The 18,347-nt window shown below is 41.0% G+C and overlaps 2 protein-coding genes and 1 pseudogene across 4 annotated transcripts in view; 2 read left to right on the top strand and 1 right to left on the bottom strand.

Moving 5' to 3' along the window:
* Positions 1-18,347, top strand: part of RPRD2 (regulation of nuclear pre-mRNA domain containing 2) — a 107,083-nt gene that overhangs the window by 70,438 nt on the left and 18,298 nt on the right. The gene's annotated exons all lie outside the window — the stretch shown is intronic.
* Positions 1,305-3,171, bottom strand: LOC142429225 (uncharacterized). Its single transcript, XM_075534288.1, is given in 2 exon segments — positions 1,305-1,413; positions 1,415-3,171. Coding segments are annotated over 2 exon segments (1,866 nt in total).
* Positions 9,689-9,926, top strand: LOC142437040 (NADH dehydrogenase [ubiquinone] 1 beta subcomplex subunit 1 pseudogene; annotated as a pseudogene).

Below are 18,347 nucleotides of genomic sequence, written 5' to 3' on the forward strand. Positions count from 1 at the left end.
GTAAGAACTAGAGGAAAGTTGTATATTTCATCGTTGCTACACTGCACCCTGCCTGGCTGGTCCCCTCCCCGCAACCCTTCTGTAAGGGGATGTCCAGTGGCCTACAGATGGGCTTTAGGTCCCCACTTCGCACTCCCCCTCATTCACAATGATGATTTTTTAATTCTTTGATGCCTGATACCTGATCCCTTTGACACCTCGTGGTCACACAGGTTGGTGTGCTTCTTCCATGTGGGCTTCGTTGCTTGTGAGCTAGATGGCTATTTGTTTACTTTTTTTTTTATTAAAAACTTTTTTATGATTTAAAACTTTACAGAGTAAATTGAAGAGAAACCCCATTTATGTGGTTGGCACATTCATACATTGATTGCAATTCCCAAGACATACCAACCTTCTTCCCACTTCAGCCCTCCTTGTGTTTTTATATTATTCATCCTTCTTTCCTATTCCTTTTTGTTTTCAAAAGTTCTTATCCATAAGCAAATGCTGTCCTTTTGATTTAGTATCGTTGATTGTTCTAAGGAGTGTATATCTCTCAGATGTAATTCTTCCCCTCTAAGCCTGTATATTGTTGGGCTGAAATCTGAGTCAGAGGATTGAATACAGGTCCAAGAGTGAAGAGTCACTAGAGGCCATAATCTGGGGATTCCAAGTCTACATCAGATCAGTAAGCCTGATCTATTTGATGATTTTGGTTTGTTCCACTTTCTTCTCCCACTCAAATTAGGACCCTCTTTTGTGATCCCTTTAGAGTAATTAGCAGTGGAAACTCGGCACCATCTAGTTCTTTTTGTCTCAGGGTTGTGGAGGTTGAGGTTCACTGTGGTCCATTCATCCTCAGGATGAATTGTTCCCACACATCTTCTATTTTCTTTATTTTTATTTTATGGTACTTCTGTGCTGTCTCCAGTGGGAGGGGGAGGTAACAAAGAGAATGCAAGTGTGGCAGGCACAACTGGCAACTAGGTGGGCACTCTACTGGTTGGTACATCTGTGAACCAGAAACACCAGGTTCAGCTCTATTTCAGGTACTGAAAGCTGGAAGCGCATACATTCTGTGGAAGTCTGCAAAGTCATCTGCCCCCAAAATGGTGGGCCATGTCAGTAGAGGGACAGCAACACAGAACATGGGTACTCATATGGTAAATCAAAACTGTCCGTTCCCACACTTGGCCCAGGCCAAACTCCAGCACCTCTTCCTTAGTTTTGAAAACTTTGTCACACTAACACCAATGAAAGGTTTTCTTGTTGAAAATGTCTTATGTTTAACAAGATCTGACGTCCACACATAAGATGTTCCACATTTAATTCATGCAAAAGGGATTCTTTCCTGTGTGAAATCTCTGATGTGCTGTAAGGCATTGCGTCTGGCTGAAAGCTTTACCACACTCAACACATACATAGGGTTTTTCTCATGTGAATTTGTACATGAGTTTTGAGATTGCTTTTATGAATGAAGCTTTTGCCACATTCACTAAATATATGGGGCTTCTCTCCAGTATGAGTTCGCTGATGAACAGTGAGACCATCCTTCCTGAGAAAGGCTTTTCCACATTGACTACATACATGGGGTTTATCTCCAGTATGAGTTTGCTGATGAACAGTGAGAGCAGTCTTCGTGATAAAGGCCTTTCCACATTCACGACATACATGAGGTTTGTCTCCAGTATGAGTTCGCTGATGGACAGTGAGATCGTTCTTCCTTAAAAAGGCTTTTCCATATTCACCACATACATGGGGTTTCTCTCCAGTATGATTTCGCTGATGAACAGTGAGACCATCCTTCCTGAGAAAGGTTTTTCCACATTGACCGCATACATGTGATTTCTCTCCAGTATGAGCTCGCTGATGATCAGTAAGTTTACCCTTTCTGATAAAAGCTTTTCCACACTGACCACATACATGGGGTTTCTCTCCAGTATGAGTTCGCTGATGAACAGTGAGAGCAGTCTTCTGGATAAAGGCTTTGCCACATTCACCACATACATGGAGTTTCTCTCCAGTATGAGTGCGCTGATGAACAGTGAGAGAAATCTTCTGGATAAAGGCTTTGCCACATTCACCACATACATGGGGTTTCTCTCCAGTATGAGTTCGCTGATGAACAGTGAGACCATCCTTCCTGAGAAAGGCTTTTCCACATTGACCACATACATGGGATTTCTCTCCAGTATGAGTTCGCTGATGAACAGTAAGCATATTCTTCCTGATAAAAGCTTTTCCACATTCACCACATACATGGGGTTTCTCTCCAGTATGAGTTCGCCGATGAAAAGTGAGAGCAGTCTTCTGGATAAAGCCTTTGCCACATTCACCACATACATAGGGTTTCTCTCCAGTATGAGTTTGCTGATGAGCAGCGAGATCACGCTTCCTGGTGAAGCCTTTCCCATATTCACTGCATACATAGGACATTCCTGCCACATGAGGTTCCTGATGTCCCTTGCGGTATGATACACTGTGAATAGTTTTCCCACATTGCAAGCATTTTCCTAGCTTTTGTCCTTTAAGACTTTTTTGATAATGTTCATTGAGTTTGAACACTTCCTTGAATTTTTGCCCACACTGACTGCATTCATAGGTCTTATCTAGTATATCAATAATCTGGTGCTCGTAGAGCACAGAGTCCTCGATGAAGGTTGTGCCACATTTATTTCCTGTGTGTGGTTTCTCAATTTCATCAGACTCCTGATGTTGAATGCATTGTGACTTCATGAGCCTAGGTGGTTCACACTCAGGGAATTTCATTTCAGTACAAAATTGCTCTTGTTCAATGTGGAGAAAAGTTTTCTCATCTTCACTGAGTAAAACTGACTTCTGTATTTTGTTGCTTCTGTTCTGATTTAATTCTAGAATGATTAAATCTGATTTTACAATTTTTTCTTGTAATCCAAACATCTCACAAGTTTCCTTTGGAGGAAAATTATTTTTATGCTGAGAATCTGTATTAAATGTATAGCATTGTTCTATTCTGTTCATGCATCTTTCACATTGCAAGTGCTCAAGCAAATGATCATCATCTTTCTGGATTTCAGTGGAAACCAGGTTGTGATAGTTCTCCAACATCACATCCTGATACAGGGCTTTCTGAGCAGGGTTCAGGAGCTGCCATTCCTCCCGGGTGAACTTTACAGCCACATCGTTGAATGTCAGTGGTTCCAGCTTCCACATCTTGAAGAGGGATTTATTTACTTGATGGGTATTTGGTTTTGTGAGATACAGCAGGGCAGATCATAGAGCATCCTGAAGCTCTACCTCATTGGGACAGGTCTACTGCTGGTCCTGCAAAAGGAACTGAGCCTTGGTCATTTTCTTTGGTCCTTATAACACTGCCAGCAACTGGGATGCTCTACCTTTGTCTAATCTGTATCAGCTCCAATGATGCTCACAAATTTCAGTCTCTCATGAGGACATCCCAGAAATAATAATACCCAAACCAGGCACTTCTTCCTTCTTCCTCTAAGCTGCTGGTTGGTGAAAATCTGCAGGCCAGTGAATCCAGTCGTTCAGGGAGAGGCACAAAGCCCTCTGGCCCTGACTGGCAGGACAGCCCGGGCGATTGTGCGTGGGCGCTCTCCCCTTCGGACCCCAGAAAGCTTGGCTCCTGTCTGCTGCCCACGGAGCGCCTCTGCTCGGCCTCGCCTTCAGGAGCCTGGGTCCTGACACCGCATGTCCGCGCGTCGCTGGCCCCTGTGGGACGCTCAGGCTGCACCTTCTCCTATTTGTTTACTTTTAAGACCCCGGTGCTATATCTTTTGATAGCCAGGCTCCATCAGCTTTCTTCACCACATTTGCTTATGTACCCACCCATTTGTCTTCAGCGATCGTGTCTGGAAGATGAGCATGATGGAATGCCAGTTTTATAGAACAAAGTGTTCTTGCATTGAGGGAGTACTTGAATTGGAGGCCCAATGTCCATCTGCTACCTTAATACTAAACTTATAAATATATGCACATAGATCTATTTACCCACGGTCATATATAAGTATATTTACATATCCACATGCCTGTATTTAGACCTCTGTAAAAGCCCTTTGCCTCTTAGTTATTTCCTCTATTTCCTTTGACTTTCCTCTTGTCCCACTATCATGCTCAGCCTTCATTTGGGCTTCAGTAATTCCTCTTGGTTACATTGTCCTTGATCAAGCCCTACCAGGCCTCTCATCCTCCTTGCTACTGATTTTGGATAACTTGTTATTCCCTTGTCCCTGGGTTTGTTAACACCAAGCTTGATATTTTAAGCCTGTCAAAAAGTGTTTGCGAGATTACTATTATAGGATATGAAATACAGACGTATACACACTTTTTTTTAAACCAGAAAGTTACGTTTTGCTGTTATTAAATTCCAAGTTAAATTGAACTAATGTCCTAGCCCCTCACCTCCATAGACCAAATAAACCCAAATTCATTTCAGTTGAGTCAGTGCCAACTCATAGCCACTTTATAAGACAGGGTAGAGGTACGCGTGTGTGCTTCCCAGACTCTAACTCTTTATGGGATTAGAAATTGGATAATTGGATGTTTGTCTAATGGCCTTATTTTTAGCTTTTTAAATTATTATCACTGTAGATGGTCATAAAAGCACACAAAACTTTAGGACTAATAATGAAAAGTAGTCTTCCTTCCCCCCCCCCCAAACTATTTCTACTCCTAGACCCAATCTGTTTAACTCATTGACCCTTTTTTTTAATAGCAGAACATCTATTACAATAATAAAAATATCATTTTTCCCTTCTGTTTTTACTTTGGATATTAAGAATCTCCATTTTCTTCAGAACCTTCTAGCTTAGTTACCTAGTGCTGCAGAGACACAAGCTGTTGGCTCAATGAAGAGACATTTAACTTTCATCATTCTGGAGGCTAAAGGTTCACGTCAGTGGCTTGGTCATGTTAGTTCCTTCCTTTTCTTGATTGCACCTGTCTCCTGTGCTGTGTGTGTATCTGTGTTTCTAGTGCACAGTTTCATCCATGTCACCTTCCTATTTGAATTTTAATCTTTCTCTTCCAGTTTTATATTTTCTCTGTCATCATGAACCTGTGCTCTACTGCTATTCTGAGTTGGGTTCTCATTTTTTAAGATTCTTTTGTCTTTCCATGTTTTTTCCCTTCTTGCTAGAGCACACCCTCAAGTAATTTCCCCAGAAAGAGCTTGTGAGAGACAAGTTTTCTGAGTCCTTAAAAACCCTGCTGCTGTCAAGTCAGTTCCTATATGCAGTGACCATATTGGACAGAGTAGAGTTGCCTTGTAGGGTCTTCAAGACTGTGTCTCTATAAATGCATCCTGTCACATCTTTCTCGCTTGGAGCAGCAGGTGGGTATAAATCATTGGCCTTTCAGTAAGCAACTGAGCACTTCAACCACTGTGCCACCAGGGCTGAGTTAAAAATGTCTATTTTATTTTCATATTTACTTTTTTTAGACGTGATATTTTATAACTAGTATGATTTAATTTTTTAATCATTTTACTGGCTCATACAACTCATCAGAATCCATCCATCCATCCATTGTGTGTCAAGCACATTTGTGCATTTATTGCCCTCATCATTCTCAAAACATTTGCTTTCTGCTTGAGCCCTTGGTATCAGCTCCTCATTTTTTCCTGTCCCCCCGCCCCCATGAACCCTTGATAATTTATAAATTTTTATTATTTTGTCATGTCTTAGGCTGCCCGACATGTCCCTTCACTCATTTTTATGTTGCCCATCCCCCAGGGAGAGGATTATATGTAGATCCTAGTAATTGGTTCCCCCGTTCTACCCCACCTTCCCTCTACCCTCTTGGTATCGCCACTGCCACTCTTACCACTGGTCCTGAAGGGTTCATCTGTCCTGGATTCCCTGTTTCCAGTTCCTATCTGTACCAGTGTACATCCTCTGGTCTCGCCAGTTTTGTAAGGTAGAACTGGGATCATGATAGTCGGGGGAGGAAGCATGTAAGAACTAGAGCAGGGGTCCTCACACTTTTTTAACGGGGCACCAGTTCACTGTCCCTCAGACCCGTTGGAGGGCCGAACTGTAGTTTAAAAAAAAACTATGAACAAATTCCTATGCACACTGCACATATCTTATTTTGAAGTAAAAAAACAATTGGGGCTAAAATACCTGGCGGGCCGGATAAATGTCCTCGGTGGGCCACATGCGGCCCTAGTTTGAGGACCTCTGACCTAGAGGAAAGTTGTGTTTCATCGTTGCTACACTGTACCCTGATTGGCTGGTCTCCTCCCCGAGACCCTTCTGTAAGGAGATGTCCAGTTATCTACAGATGGGCTTTGGGTCCCCACTCCGCACTCCCCCTCATTCACAATGATAAGATTTTTTTGTTCTGATGATGCCTGGTACCTGATCCCTATAGTACCTGATGATCGCATAGGCTAGTGTCCTTCTTCGACGTGGATTTGTTGTTTCTGAGCTAGATGGCCGCCTGTTTCTCTTCAAGCCTGTAAGACCCCAGACACTACTTTTTTTAATCATTTTATTGGGGGCTCATACAACTCTTAACAGAATCCATTCATACATCCATTGTGTCAAGCACATTTATACATTCGTTACCCTCATCATTCTCAAAACATTTGCTCTCCCCTTAAGCCCTTAGCATCAGCTCCTCATTTTCCCCTCCCTCCCTGCTCCTCCCTCTCTCATGAACCCTTGATAATTTATAAATTATTATTTTGTCATATCTTACATTGTCCGAAGTCTCCCTTCACCCATGTTTCTGTTGTCTGTCCCCCAGGGAGGAGGTTATATGTACATCCCTGTAATCGGTTCCCCCTTTACAACCCACCCTCCCCACCCTCCTTGTATTGCCACTGTCACCACTGGTCCTGGAGGGTTTATCTGTCCTGGATTCCCTGTGAGACAGACATTGTATCTTTTGTTAACCGGGCACCATCAGGGCTTAAAGCCTTTTTGTTAATAAAACTTTGAAAACCTAAATCTCTTCAAATACATTTTTTTTTTGGTGGCCCGTACGGGGACAAATACATTGTTTTAATAAATTTTTTATGTGTCTTATTTTGGTAGTTATACTTTCCTAAGAAAATGACTATATCGTGTGTGGTTGAATTGCAATTTTGAAACATTCTATAGGCAAAATATTGAATAATGCAAGAAGTATATCAGGAGAAGGTAGAAAGAATACAGTCACTGTACCGAAAAGAACTAGTCAACAGTGCACCATTTCAGAGATTCTTGCATATGAGCAAGAACCAATGGTGTTGAAGGAAGTTCAAACTAGACTGAATGCATTAGCCAAAAACAAGGCTCCAATAGTTGACAGAAATACCCATTGAAATGTTTTTAAAAGCACTGAAAACACTTCCTCATCTATGCCAGGGGATTGTGAGGATAAACTACTCGGCCAACTGACTAGAAGCAACCCAAATAGAGTATCATTGATAACACGCACAAGTAAAATTTTCACGACGATCTAACAACGGTTGCAGCCATTCATTGATGGAACTGCCTTCAGAGATGTCAGATGGATCTTCGGCTGCAATCAGGGAATACCAGAAAGATGTGTACTTGTCTTTCATTGGCTATACAAAGGTATTCGACTGTGTGGACCATAATAAACTGGATAGCCTTGAGCAGAATAGGCGTTGTGTTCATTCAGAACTTTGTACAGGGATCAAAAGGCAGTTGTGCAAAGAGAGCAAGGGAATGCTTCTTGGTTTAAAGTCAGAAACGGTATGCATCAGAGTTGTATCTTTTCACCATAATTGTTCAGTCTGTACGCTGAGCACACCCTCAGAGAAACTGGATTCTAGTAGAAGAGTGTGGCATCAGGGTTGGAGGGAGGCTTATTAACGTTTAGTGTATGCAGACGACACAAGCTTGCTTACTTTCAGTGAGGAGAACTTGAAGCACTGGCTGATGAAGATCAAGGATTCAGTGTGGATTACAACTTAGTGTAAGGAACTGATTGAAGTTGTCAAAGATTTTGTCTTACTTGCATCCACAGTCAGTGTTCATGGAAGCAGCAGTCAGGAGATCAAAAGACACGTTGGATTAGGTCAGTCTGTTGCCCAGACCTCTTGAGCGCACTGCCGAGCAAGGGGATATGTTACCTTGAGGACTGAGGTGCACCTGACAGGTTAGGGTATTTTCTCCTACGTCACATGCATGTGAAAGTCGGACAATGAATAATGGTGCAGCTGGCGAAGAATGTTGAACATAGCATGGACTGACAGAAGACAGACCTACCTGGGAAGAAGTTCTGCCCTTAGAGGCATGATGGCAAGACTTCATCTTCCCTGCTTTGGACGTATTGTCAGGAGCAACCAGTCACTGGAGACAGATGTCATGTTTGCTAAAGAGGAGGTCAGAGAAAAAGAAGTCCCTTGACAAGACGGAGTGACACAGTGGCTGCGTCAGTGGGCTCAGGCATAGGAACAGTTGTGAGGGTAGCGCAGGACCAGGCAGTGGTTTCTTCCGTAGTGCGCAGTCACTGTGGATTGGAGCCGACTCAATGACCCCTAGCAGCCACAGTCATGGCTAGGCTTTGAAATCTGTTACTGTACCGGTTATGTGAGTATGTGACAGCTACAGTCCCCTCAGCTTTAAATCAATTCTGCCCTATAAATCCTCTCTTTGTGCCTGAACCTTTGTGTTCATTTTTACATCTACTTTGATAGAAAATTATTTTCCTTCATAGCTTTGAAAGCATTGCTCCATTTTGCATCGCTGATATGAAGGCTTTGTAGGATTTTTGGTTGTGTGTTAGGCAGGGCTGACTAGAGAAACAAATCCAGTGACACTCATGTGTAAGAAAGAGTTTTCTGCTCATGAAACTATTAAGAAAACATCCCAGGCCAGTCCAGCTCAAGTCAACAACTCCAGTACTAGTCCATAAGGCCCTTTTCAGACTCACACAGCCACATGCAGAGAGATTATAGGCCGGTGGGTGCCACGTTTCTTGGCTCCAAGGTCAGTGGAAACAGGGCTCTGGTAGCTCATAGGGTCTCCCAAGAAGGAGGAGAAAGGCATAGAGAGAGGAAAGGAGGATCTTCGGGCTCTTCTTAAGAAAAGGCCATGTCCACAAGGAAGCACCCTCAGACTGTGACCTGATAACAGGTTGGATACCACCCCTACACTTTTATATATCTTCACATTGACATGAAATCCAATCTTCTTCTGTCTAGAAGCTTTAAGGAAGTTACTTTATTCTTGTTTTGACATTTTTACGAAGATTTATCTAGGTATTAAAAACTTCTACCTTGGCAGGATATAAACTCTAAACTCTGTTCTCTGACACTAGGTAATTGTTGAAATCTTTGCTTTGTAACCACCTACCTCCTTTCAGTTTGTTGTACTGTGGGGGTTTGTATGTTGCTGTGATATGGAAAGCTATGCCACCAGTATCTCAAATACAAGCTGGATGAGATGCTTCAGTGAAGTGTCCAGATTAGGAAGGTGACCTGATGATGTGCTTCTGAAAGAATTGTCCAGAGGAAAACTTGTTAACAGGTGGAGCACATGAGTCCCGCAGGCTGCAGGCTGGAAGGAACGCAAAGTAGAATGAGGGACCGTATACCATAATTCAAGTGATTGAACAACATGGAAGGAGTAGAGCGTTGTTTACCAATGTGACTCAACTCAAAGTGAGACGGAATCGCCACAGACATCCATTAATAGAATAGTCATGTATGAAGTTAGAATCTGGGAAGTTGGCAGCTCGCCGCTGCCCTTGGGTCCGTGGGGTCGTGGCTGGCACCCGGGCACAGCAATCATGATGAATTTAATTCAGATGGTACGTGACCACTGGGTCCATATCCTGGTCCCTGTGGGATTTGTCGTTGGATGTTATCTGGACAGAAAGAATGATGAGAAACTGACTGCCTTCCGGAATAAGAGTTTATTATTTAAAAGGGAGTTGAGACCCAATGAGGAAGCTACCTGGAAGTGAACACGGTGGCTGATTACAGAACGCGCGCATTCCAAAACCAGGCAAAAAATAAAGCCATGTTTATTGTTTGGAGAAAAAAAAAAGAATCTGGGAAGTTGTCAGAAATGAAATGATTGTTATCCTAGACATTAGTGAGTGGAAATGAACATGTTAGGGACATTTTTAATTGGTTAAGCATATGGTCTGTTATACCAGGAATGATAAATCAAAAAGGAATGGTCTTAGATTCATTAAAAAAGAACATTTCAGGATCTACTTTCAGATACAGTGTTGTCGGGGATGGGATCATATCCATATGCCTATGAGGGAGACCAGTTAATACTGCTATTCAAATTTATGTTCCAATCACAAACGCCAACTATAAAGAAATTGAAGTTTCTACGAATCTGAAATTTTAATTGGTTATATATACAATCAAGATGAATTACTAGTGAGTGGAATGCAAAAATTGGAAACAAGGATCTGTAGTTGAAAAAAATGGCATTGAAAGAATGTATGATAAACTTTGCCAGACCAATTACCTTTTTCAAACACATGAATGAGGACTATACAAATCGTAGGCCTTGCCAGATAGCATATATAGAATCAAATGGGCTACATTTATAGAAGAAGGTGATGAAATTCAATATAATTAGAACAAGGTCAAGTTGAAAATGAAGAAAATAAAAACACGCCCACAAATCTCAAGAATATATTTAATGCTTTAAACACTAATGACCAATGAAGTTGATTGACAGATATGAAAATTGCCAAAGGTCATTAAAAAGATAAAGAAAAAAAGACTAAATGAATTTCAGAAGAGACCGAATGGGGGACAACAGTGGACTTACAGTATGGGAATTGTGCCCAATCTGACCCCACCACACCCAGGAGAAACACTAAGGGTGTGTAACACAGCAGCAAGGGGAGCAAAGCAATGAAGTCCCCAGGGAATACCAAAAATAGACTTTGGGGCCAGGACTTGGCACCCCAGCAGACTTGACTTGAAAACACTCCTAAAGGTCAACAAACTATTTATAGGCTCTTTCTTTTTTGTCGTTGGTTTTTTTTGTGTGTGTGTTGTTTTGCTCTGTCTTGTTTTTGTGCATATTATTGTCTCTCTATGCCTATCTAGATAAGATAGCCAGGATGAACAATCCAGAGGAGAAAACAACGGGGCCAGTGGTTCTTGGGGTACATGGGAGAGCGAAAGGCAGGGGAAAGGAAGATGGGGTCAATAAACCTAGGGACAAGGGAACAACAAGTGATCTAAAAGCAATGGCAAGGAGGGCATAGGATGCCTGATGGGGCTTGATCAAGGGCAATGTAGTTGAGAGGAATTACTGAAACCCAAATGAAGGCCGAACATGATAGTGGGCCAAGAGGAAAGGAAAAGGAAATGGAGGAAAGAACTAGGAGGCAAAGGACATTTATAGAGGTTTAAATACAGGCATGTACATATGTAAAAAATACATATGTATAATGACAGAAATCTATGTACATATATTTATATGTGAAGTATTAACGTAGCAGACGTATATTGGCCCTCTACTCAAGTACTCCCTAAATGCAAGAATACTTTGTTCTAATAATTAGGCATTCTGTGATGCTCACTTTCCTGACACAATTGCTGAAGACAAAATGGGTGCATAAGCAAATGTGGTGATGGTGCCCGGTTATCAAATGATATAGCGTGTTTGAAGATAGAGAAGAAGCACACCATTCTGTGTGATCATGAGGTGTCAATGGGATCAGGTGTCAGGCATCAAAGACCCAGAACAAAATAATCATATCAATGTGAAGGAGGGGGAGTGCGGAGTGGAGACCTAAAGCCCATCTGTAGACAATTGGACATCCCTTTACAGAAGGGTCATGAAGAAGAGATGAGCCAGTGAAGGTGCATTATAGCATGGTTGAAACATACAACTTTCCTCTAATTCTTTAATGTTCTTCTCACCTCAAACCCCCCCACCCACCAAAGCATGATCATGAACTCAGTTCTACCTTACAAATCCGGCTAGACCAGAGCATGTACACTTGTACAGATAAGAGCTGGCATCACAGGGAATCCAAGATAGATAAAACCCTCAGAAAAGAGGAGCTGGCACCAAGGGCCCAATAGAAAATAAATGTCTAGAAAAGAATGATGGCAACATATGTATAAATGTGCTTGATACAATTGATGTGTGGATTGTTACAAGAACTGTGAGAGCCCTCAATAAAATGTTTTAAAAAGAGAGACTGAAACTTGCTCCTGAACATACAGAGCTACAACAAATGGAAAAAATGAAATAAAAAACAGTCCAGATTTCAAATGGTGACTTGAGAAGAGAAAGTATTTTATTTTTTTGACAAAGCATTTTAATGAAATGTGCAAAGACCTGAAGTTAGAAAACCGGAAGGGAAAAACCCACTCAGTATTTCTCAAGCTGGAAAACTAAAGGGAGAAATTCAAGTTTCAAGTTGTAATATAGATGGGAAAAATAGGACTCCAATAATTGAAAACTAATTGAGATGTTCCAATAAATAGTTGTAACACTAGAAATGCACACTCATCTCTGCCAAGAAATTTGGAGGACCTGGTTAACTGCCTGAAGGTGATCCAGGTTTATGTCCATTTCAAAAAAGTTAATCTAACAGAAATTATCAAACAATATCATTAACATCACATGTAAGTAAACTTGTAAAAATCATTAAAAACCAATTGCAGCAGTACTTCAACAGGGAGCTGCTAGAAATTGTGGTGGTGTTAAACTCTGTATATTTGCTCATATTTAAATGTGTTTTTCCCACTGCAAATCAAAATCTAGATTACCAGTAGTTTTCTTCAGCACTTTTAAGTGGTTCTATACTGTCTTAGGCATTTTTCTCATATCAATGAGAAATAAGTCTTACTGTTGCTTCCCTGAGTGTAACAGCTTGTTTGTCTTTCATCTTGGAATTTTTTTAATGGCTCGAAGTTTTTATTGATAGCAGTGGTGAGATAAGGCAGTATGACCACTCCCTCTTCTGAGGGGGCATTCAGAACCTAAGTGGCAGCCTCAGAAAGCTCATCTTTGATTTTCAATTGTTCTGCATCTTTATTCATTAATAGTTGTGGTTTTCATTGTATTTATTTGACCTAAGAGTATGAACCTTTCTCCATCAATGGTTTGATGTTTTTTCTACATTTTGGAAACTTTTCAGCTGCTACCCCTTCAAATATTATTTCTACCCATCCTTATTCCTTTTCTCCTGGAACTCTACTTATATGTATACTAGATTTCATCACTGTCTTCCAGATATATATGTATATTTTTTTTCCCCCCATCCTTTTCCTCTCTGAATCCTTTTAGGTACTTTATAGTTCTCTCTCTCACTGACTTCACTATTATTAAACCAACCTACTAATTTTATAAGGTTTATTTTTTAGCTCTAGAAATTCCATTTGATTCTTCAGAAATAATTTTCTGGTGAAATTAAAACCTCTTTTATTAACTTGTCTCTCTATATGTGTGTGTGTGTATATATATGCAATAATTTATGCCTTAATACTTGTAAGGACAGTACAAAGATCTTTTCATTCCAGAATTAGTTGACAGTAATTTAGACTTATATTGCTATTGTTATCACGGGCCATGAGTCAATTCCAATGCACAGTTACCCTGTATACAACCGAATGAAACACTGTCCGATCCAGCACTGTCCTCCACACTTGCTCCGATGTGTGATCCCATTGTGTAGCCACGGGTCAGTCCATCTTGTTGAGGGCTTCCTTGTTTTCTGCCCCTCTACTATACCAAGCATGATGTTCTCTAGGGACAGGTCTCTCCTGGCAACATGTCCAAAGTACATGAGATGAAGCTATATTTATAGTCTTATTTATCTGATGTTTTAATTATTATTACCATCATATATTTTTATGCTCAGTTTATCCCAGAAATGGGGCAGTTAGAACTACTTTGAAGTTAATTTCTTTGGACGTTGAGTCATCTTTTTTTTCCCTCTTCCCTTTGTGTCCTTCTTTAATTCTTGGACAACGTATTCCAGGTCATCTTGTACTCTACTTGCCCCAGACCTGGAACCAGACCTTTATCCAAGGAACTTTGATTCCTTTAGTGGAAAATCATATTAGAAATTTAAGTATAGGTAGAAGGTGTACTTACTGCCCTTGGAATACTACCATTCCCTGTTAGTGTCCAGCATCGGGGAATATATGTATGAATATAGAGAATTAACCAACACACACACACCTGCATTTTATATATCTGTTGAGGAGCCCTGGTGGTATAGTGGTTACACATTGGACTGTGTTCCCTAAGGTCAGCAGTTTGAAACCCCCAGCAGCTCAAGAGAAAGACTGAGCTATGTGCTCCCATAAACAGTTACAGCCTTGGACACACACAGGGTCATTATGAATCCACACTGACTCTGTGGCAGTGAGGTGTGGGTTTTTGGGGGTGCATGTTTATTGAGAATCATGAGTTCACACATATCTCAAATTCCAGCCCAACACCGCAGGCTTATTCTACTTTTCTCTCTGTCCACATTTGTCATTTTCCTAATGAAGTAAATCCTTGCTTTTATTACCTTCAGTATATTTCCTTACTTGGTTCATGCTCCTGTATGTAACCAGTCTTGTAGCCCCGTCAGTCCCTTCGTTGGATTCTTTCCCTTGCTTAGACTCTACCACTGCATGCATCGCCTCCCTTCCACTGGAGACATTTTCCTCACACCGATATTTTGCTCCACCGCCCAATGACCCCTAAGGCCCTTAGTCACTTGGTTCTGTCTCTTCCCAGACCTGCTAATTTTTTATTGAATACTGGAGTCTGGTTGATTCCTCTTCCTCCAGAGAGAGAATTCAGGAGCCTTGAAGGCAAAGTGGTTATGCATTGGGCTGCTAACTGCAAAGTCAGCAGTTCAAAACCAACAGCTCCCTGGGTGAAAGTAAGGCCTTTTACTTCTGTAAAAAGTGAGTCTCAGAAACCCACAGGAGCAGTTCTAGACTGTCCTGTAAGGTTGCTGTGTGTCCGAATAGACTCCACTGCAGTGAGTGAGTGAGTGAGTGAGTGAGTGAGTGAGTGAGTGAGTGAGTGAGTGAGTGAGTGAGTGAGGAGAGTTCAGGAACCCTGGTAATGTGGTGTTACGTTCAGCTGCAAACCCAACGCTTGGCCATTCAGACCCCCAGCAGCTGTAGGGAAAATGCCTTGGGCATAAAGCTCTTGGGCAGCTCTTCTCTGTTCTCTAGGGCTGCTAAGAGTCAACTGCAGAGCAGTAGGTTTTGGTGTTTCTGCCTAGTGAGAGAGCTCGCTCCTTTTTGTGCTAGGTGATAGAGTGAGGGCTGATCCAAGTAACTAAATTTAGAACTGAACTAACTGGAGGAGCTGCGCTTCTGGCAAGCTTTTGTTTACATCTGGTTCATGCCAGCTTCTGGGCTGTAGATTTTTCCACTGCCAGCCTGGGGTGATCACTAGGCCCCTCTCTTGGATTTATCTGAACACTGACCACTGTTTCTTTATACTGGGAGACTGCATTAACCTCTACTCTGCTTTTCAGACATTTTTTGCGTGGTTTCTTATTTTCCTCCTTCAGGAAACTTCAGAATAGGGGGAAACCCAGCATATTGTTACGTCAGCTCTTGGTTTTATCGCTTGCTTTTCCATATGCCTTTTAGGAGTCCTCGGCTTTATGCTTTTGCCGGTGTTCCCATTTTCTCCTCGAAGTCAGCAGCAATCCTGAGAGGAATGTCAGGGAGCTCTGCGTGCTTTCCCTACCTGCACGCTTTGTAGCCTCAGTAGCTCTTTAATGCTTCTATGTAGGGGTGGATATGTATGAGTGAATGTAAACACAAGAGTGATTCAAAAAGTTCATGGAAATAAATGAATCAAAAGATACTGACATTTCCCCCCAATTTTTTGAAGTCCCCTCACATATGCATAACTCTTTGGCGTTTCTGGTTCATTGTGGACATGTTGTTTCTTGAACAAGCTGCTCAGTCACATCAAAAGCAAAAGCTAGATTCTATTCTGTTGTTTTCTTTCCCATCTGTTTTTTAAATAATACTTTGAAAGCAACCAAAGTGAGTTTTAGAATTTAATGATCCAAAACTCATTAAAGAAAGGCACAGCTTTGAGCAGCTGATGCCAGGGACTTACATGGAGAGCAAATGTTTTGAGAATGATGAGGGTAACAAATGAACAGTTGTGCTTCATACAATTGATGTATGTATGGATTGTGATAAGAGTTGTATGAGCCCCCAATAAAAAATGATTTTTTAAAATTGGGGCGGGGGAAGGCACAGCTTTAAGCCATTGACAATTACGATAATTCATGAGGCCAAAAATTGTATTTAAGTATGATTTAAGCCATGGGATCAACATTAAGATCAGCAGTGGTAAGTCATATTCATCGTATATATCTTGATATCTTGTGAGGAGAAAAGCATTTTACTTCTGTGACCTTCTTTGCTAATAATATACATTGTTCCAATCTAATGATAAGGAAACACCAGACAAATCTCAAAAGAGGTACATTCTATAAAATACTTGAGCAATCTTTCCAAGCTATCAAGATCATTAAAACCAGGTTTGCAAAACTCACAACCAAGAGGCGCCTAAGGACACAAGAAAGGAACACTGGTAGTGTGTAGTGGGTTACATATGTTGGGCTTGCTAACCTCATGATCAGCAGTTCAAATTCACCAGCTTATCCTTGGGAGAAAGAGACTACCATCTTCACATAATTCTGTACCATCTTCACATAATTCTGTAAATATAAAGCTGTTCTAAAATAAAAAGGGTTGTTGAAAAGATAAATACTTTTTTACATCCTAGGCTGTATTTGCTGTTTATCCCCCATTACTATCGTGAACCCTTTGTTTTCTTTTCTTTGAGGCACTACCCACTGTTTGGCATTCTTATTTATTTAAACATTGTATTTCTGTCTTCTTACTTCTGTATCCCCAGACCATACACCTTTAGCCAGTACATTTAAGTTTTTCATTGGATGATGAGAAAGGATAAAATTGTAGTTGAACTTTACATTTTAATTCAGGCAGTTGCATGGTTGATGATATTTAAAGCCAAGCAAGCCCGTTCCATTGAGTTTATTCTGATTCTTAGAGACCCTGTAGAGCAAAACAGATGAGTTCTGTGTGGCTTCCGCGGCTGTCATCTTTACAGAAGCAAGTCACATGGTTTCTCTTTCCCTAGAGCAACTGGTGGTTTGAACCACTAACCTCTTGGTTAGCAACTGGGCATTTAACCACTATGCCACCATGACTTCGTAGAAGAGGACTTAGCATAGTGCTTAATTGACACGGACTCCAAACTACATTTTCAGGGCGGCCGCTGTAGAGATGATGGTTTAGATTCACAGGTGTAAGGAAGCTCACAATATAAGAGGACTTCAAAAAGTTAAGGAATTTTTCCAAAAACTTTTTTGAAGCTCCCCTTTATTTAGATAACTTCTAAATGGTAATAGGCACTTGAAAAACTCACTACCTCAAAAAAAGAAAAAAAAGAAAAACTCACTACCTCTTGAAATTATATGCTTGTGTAATTTCCTTTTCTCAACAGTGTTTTAAATTCTATACCATTGGCTAAATTAATGACACTATCGATAGAATTACTTTATGCCCAGGGGGATGACTTACAATGTTTCCTATCGTAAAATGATAATGATATCTCTAAAGCAAACCAGAGACATGCATAAACCATAGATCTATGAATGGATTTTGGGCTCACACTTAACTCTAGCCCCAGTCTAAGAACATTTAGTTCTACTCATTAACTGCCCTCATGAAGAGATCACGGGGGATCCAGGTGCTGTAGAAAGCAGAGAGGTCACTATCAGAACAGCATCTGGGGTCCTCAAGACTGTCTGCAAACAAGCAGTCGTCTAGGTGAGGCATCAGCTAAATCCACAGTAGACTGTGAATGACAGTAGAAGCCCAAATTCCATTTGCAGCATCCACACTGGACTAAGTCTCCAGTGAACTCCTTGTGACCACAGTCAAGGAATGTGAACAGCCTTGCTATCGGCCCGCGAGCATCGTGAAATCCATTGTGGTTAAAATGAAATACTGTATCACATTTCACCCATTTCGTCCATTTTAAGGTTGTTTCAGTTTTTAATATTTTCCTTCTCTCTGACAGGATTTCAGTGTTTGTCTGGTCACTGTTGTTGGGTTTTTATTTGTTTGATTCCTATTTGTATATTTTTATTCCTATTTGTATTTTGTATGATTTTCTATGTGAGATCCAGGACAGGTTGATCTAGGAGACACTAACTGGATTGAGGCAAGGCAAGAGAGAATTAGGGGAAATGAGGAGCTAATAACAATGCAGATGAGAAGAAAATGTTCTGAAATTGATTGTAGTGATGATTGCATAAATCTTAATACGATGGGATGATTAAATTGTCTGATCTGTGACTTATCTGCCAATAGAGTTATTAAAAAACAGAGTTCTGTCAAGTTTATT

The sequence above is a fragment of the Tenrec ecaudatus genome, chromosome 1, assembly GCF_050624435.1.
Source record: "Tenrec ecaudatus isolate mTenEca1 chromosome 1, mTenEca1.hap1, whole genome shotgun sequence".
In the NCBI taxonomy this organism is placed as follows: domain Eukaryota; kingdom Metazoa; phylum Chordata; class Mammalia; order Afrosoricida; family Tenrecidae; genus Tenrec; species Tenrec ecaudatus.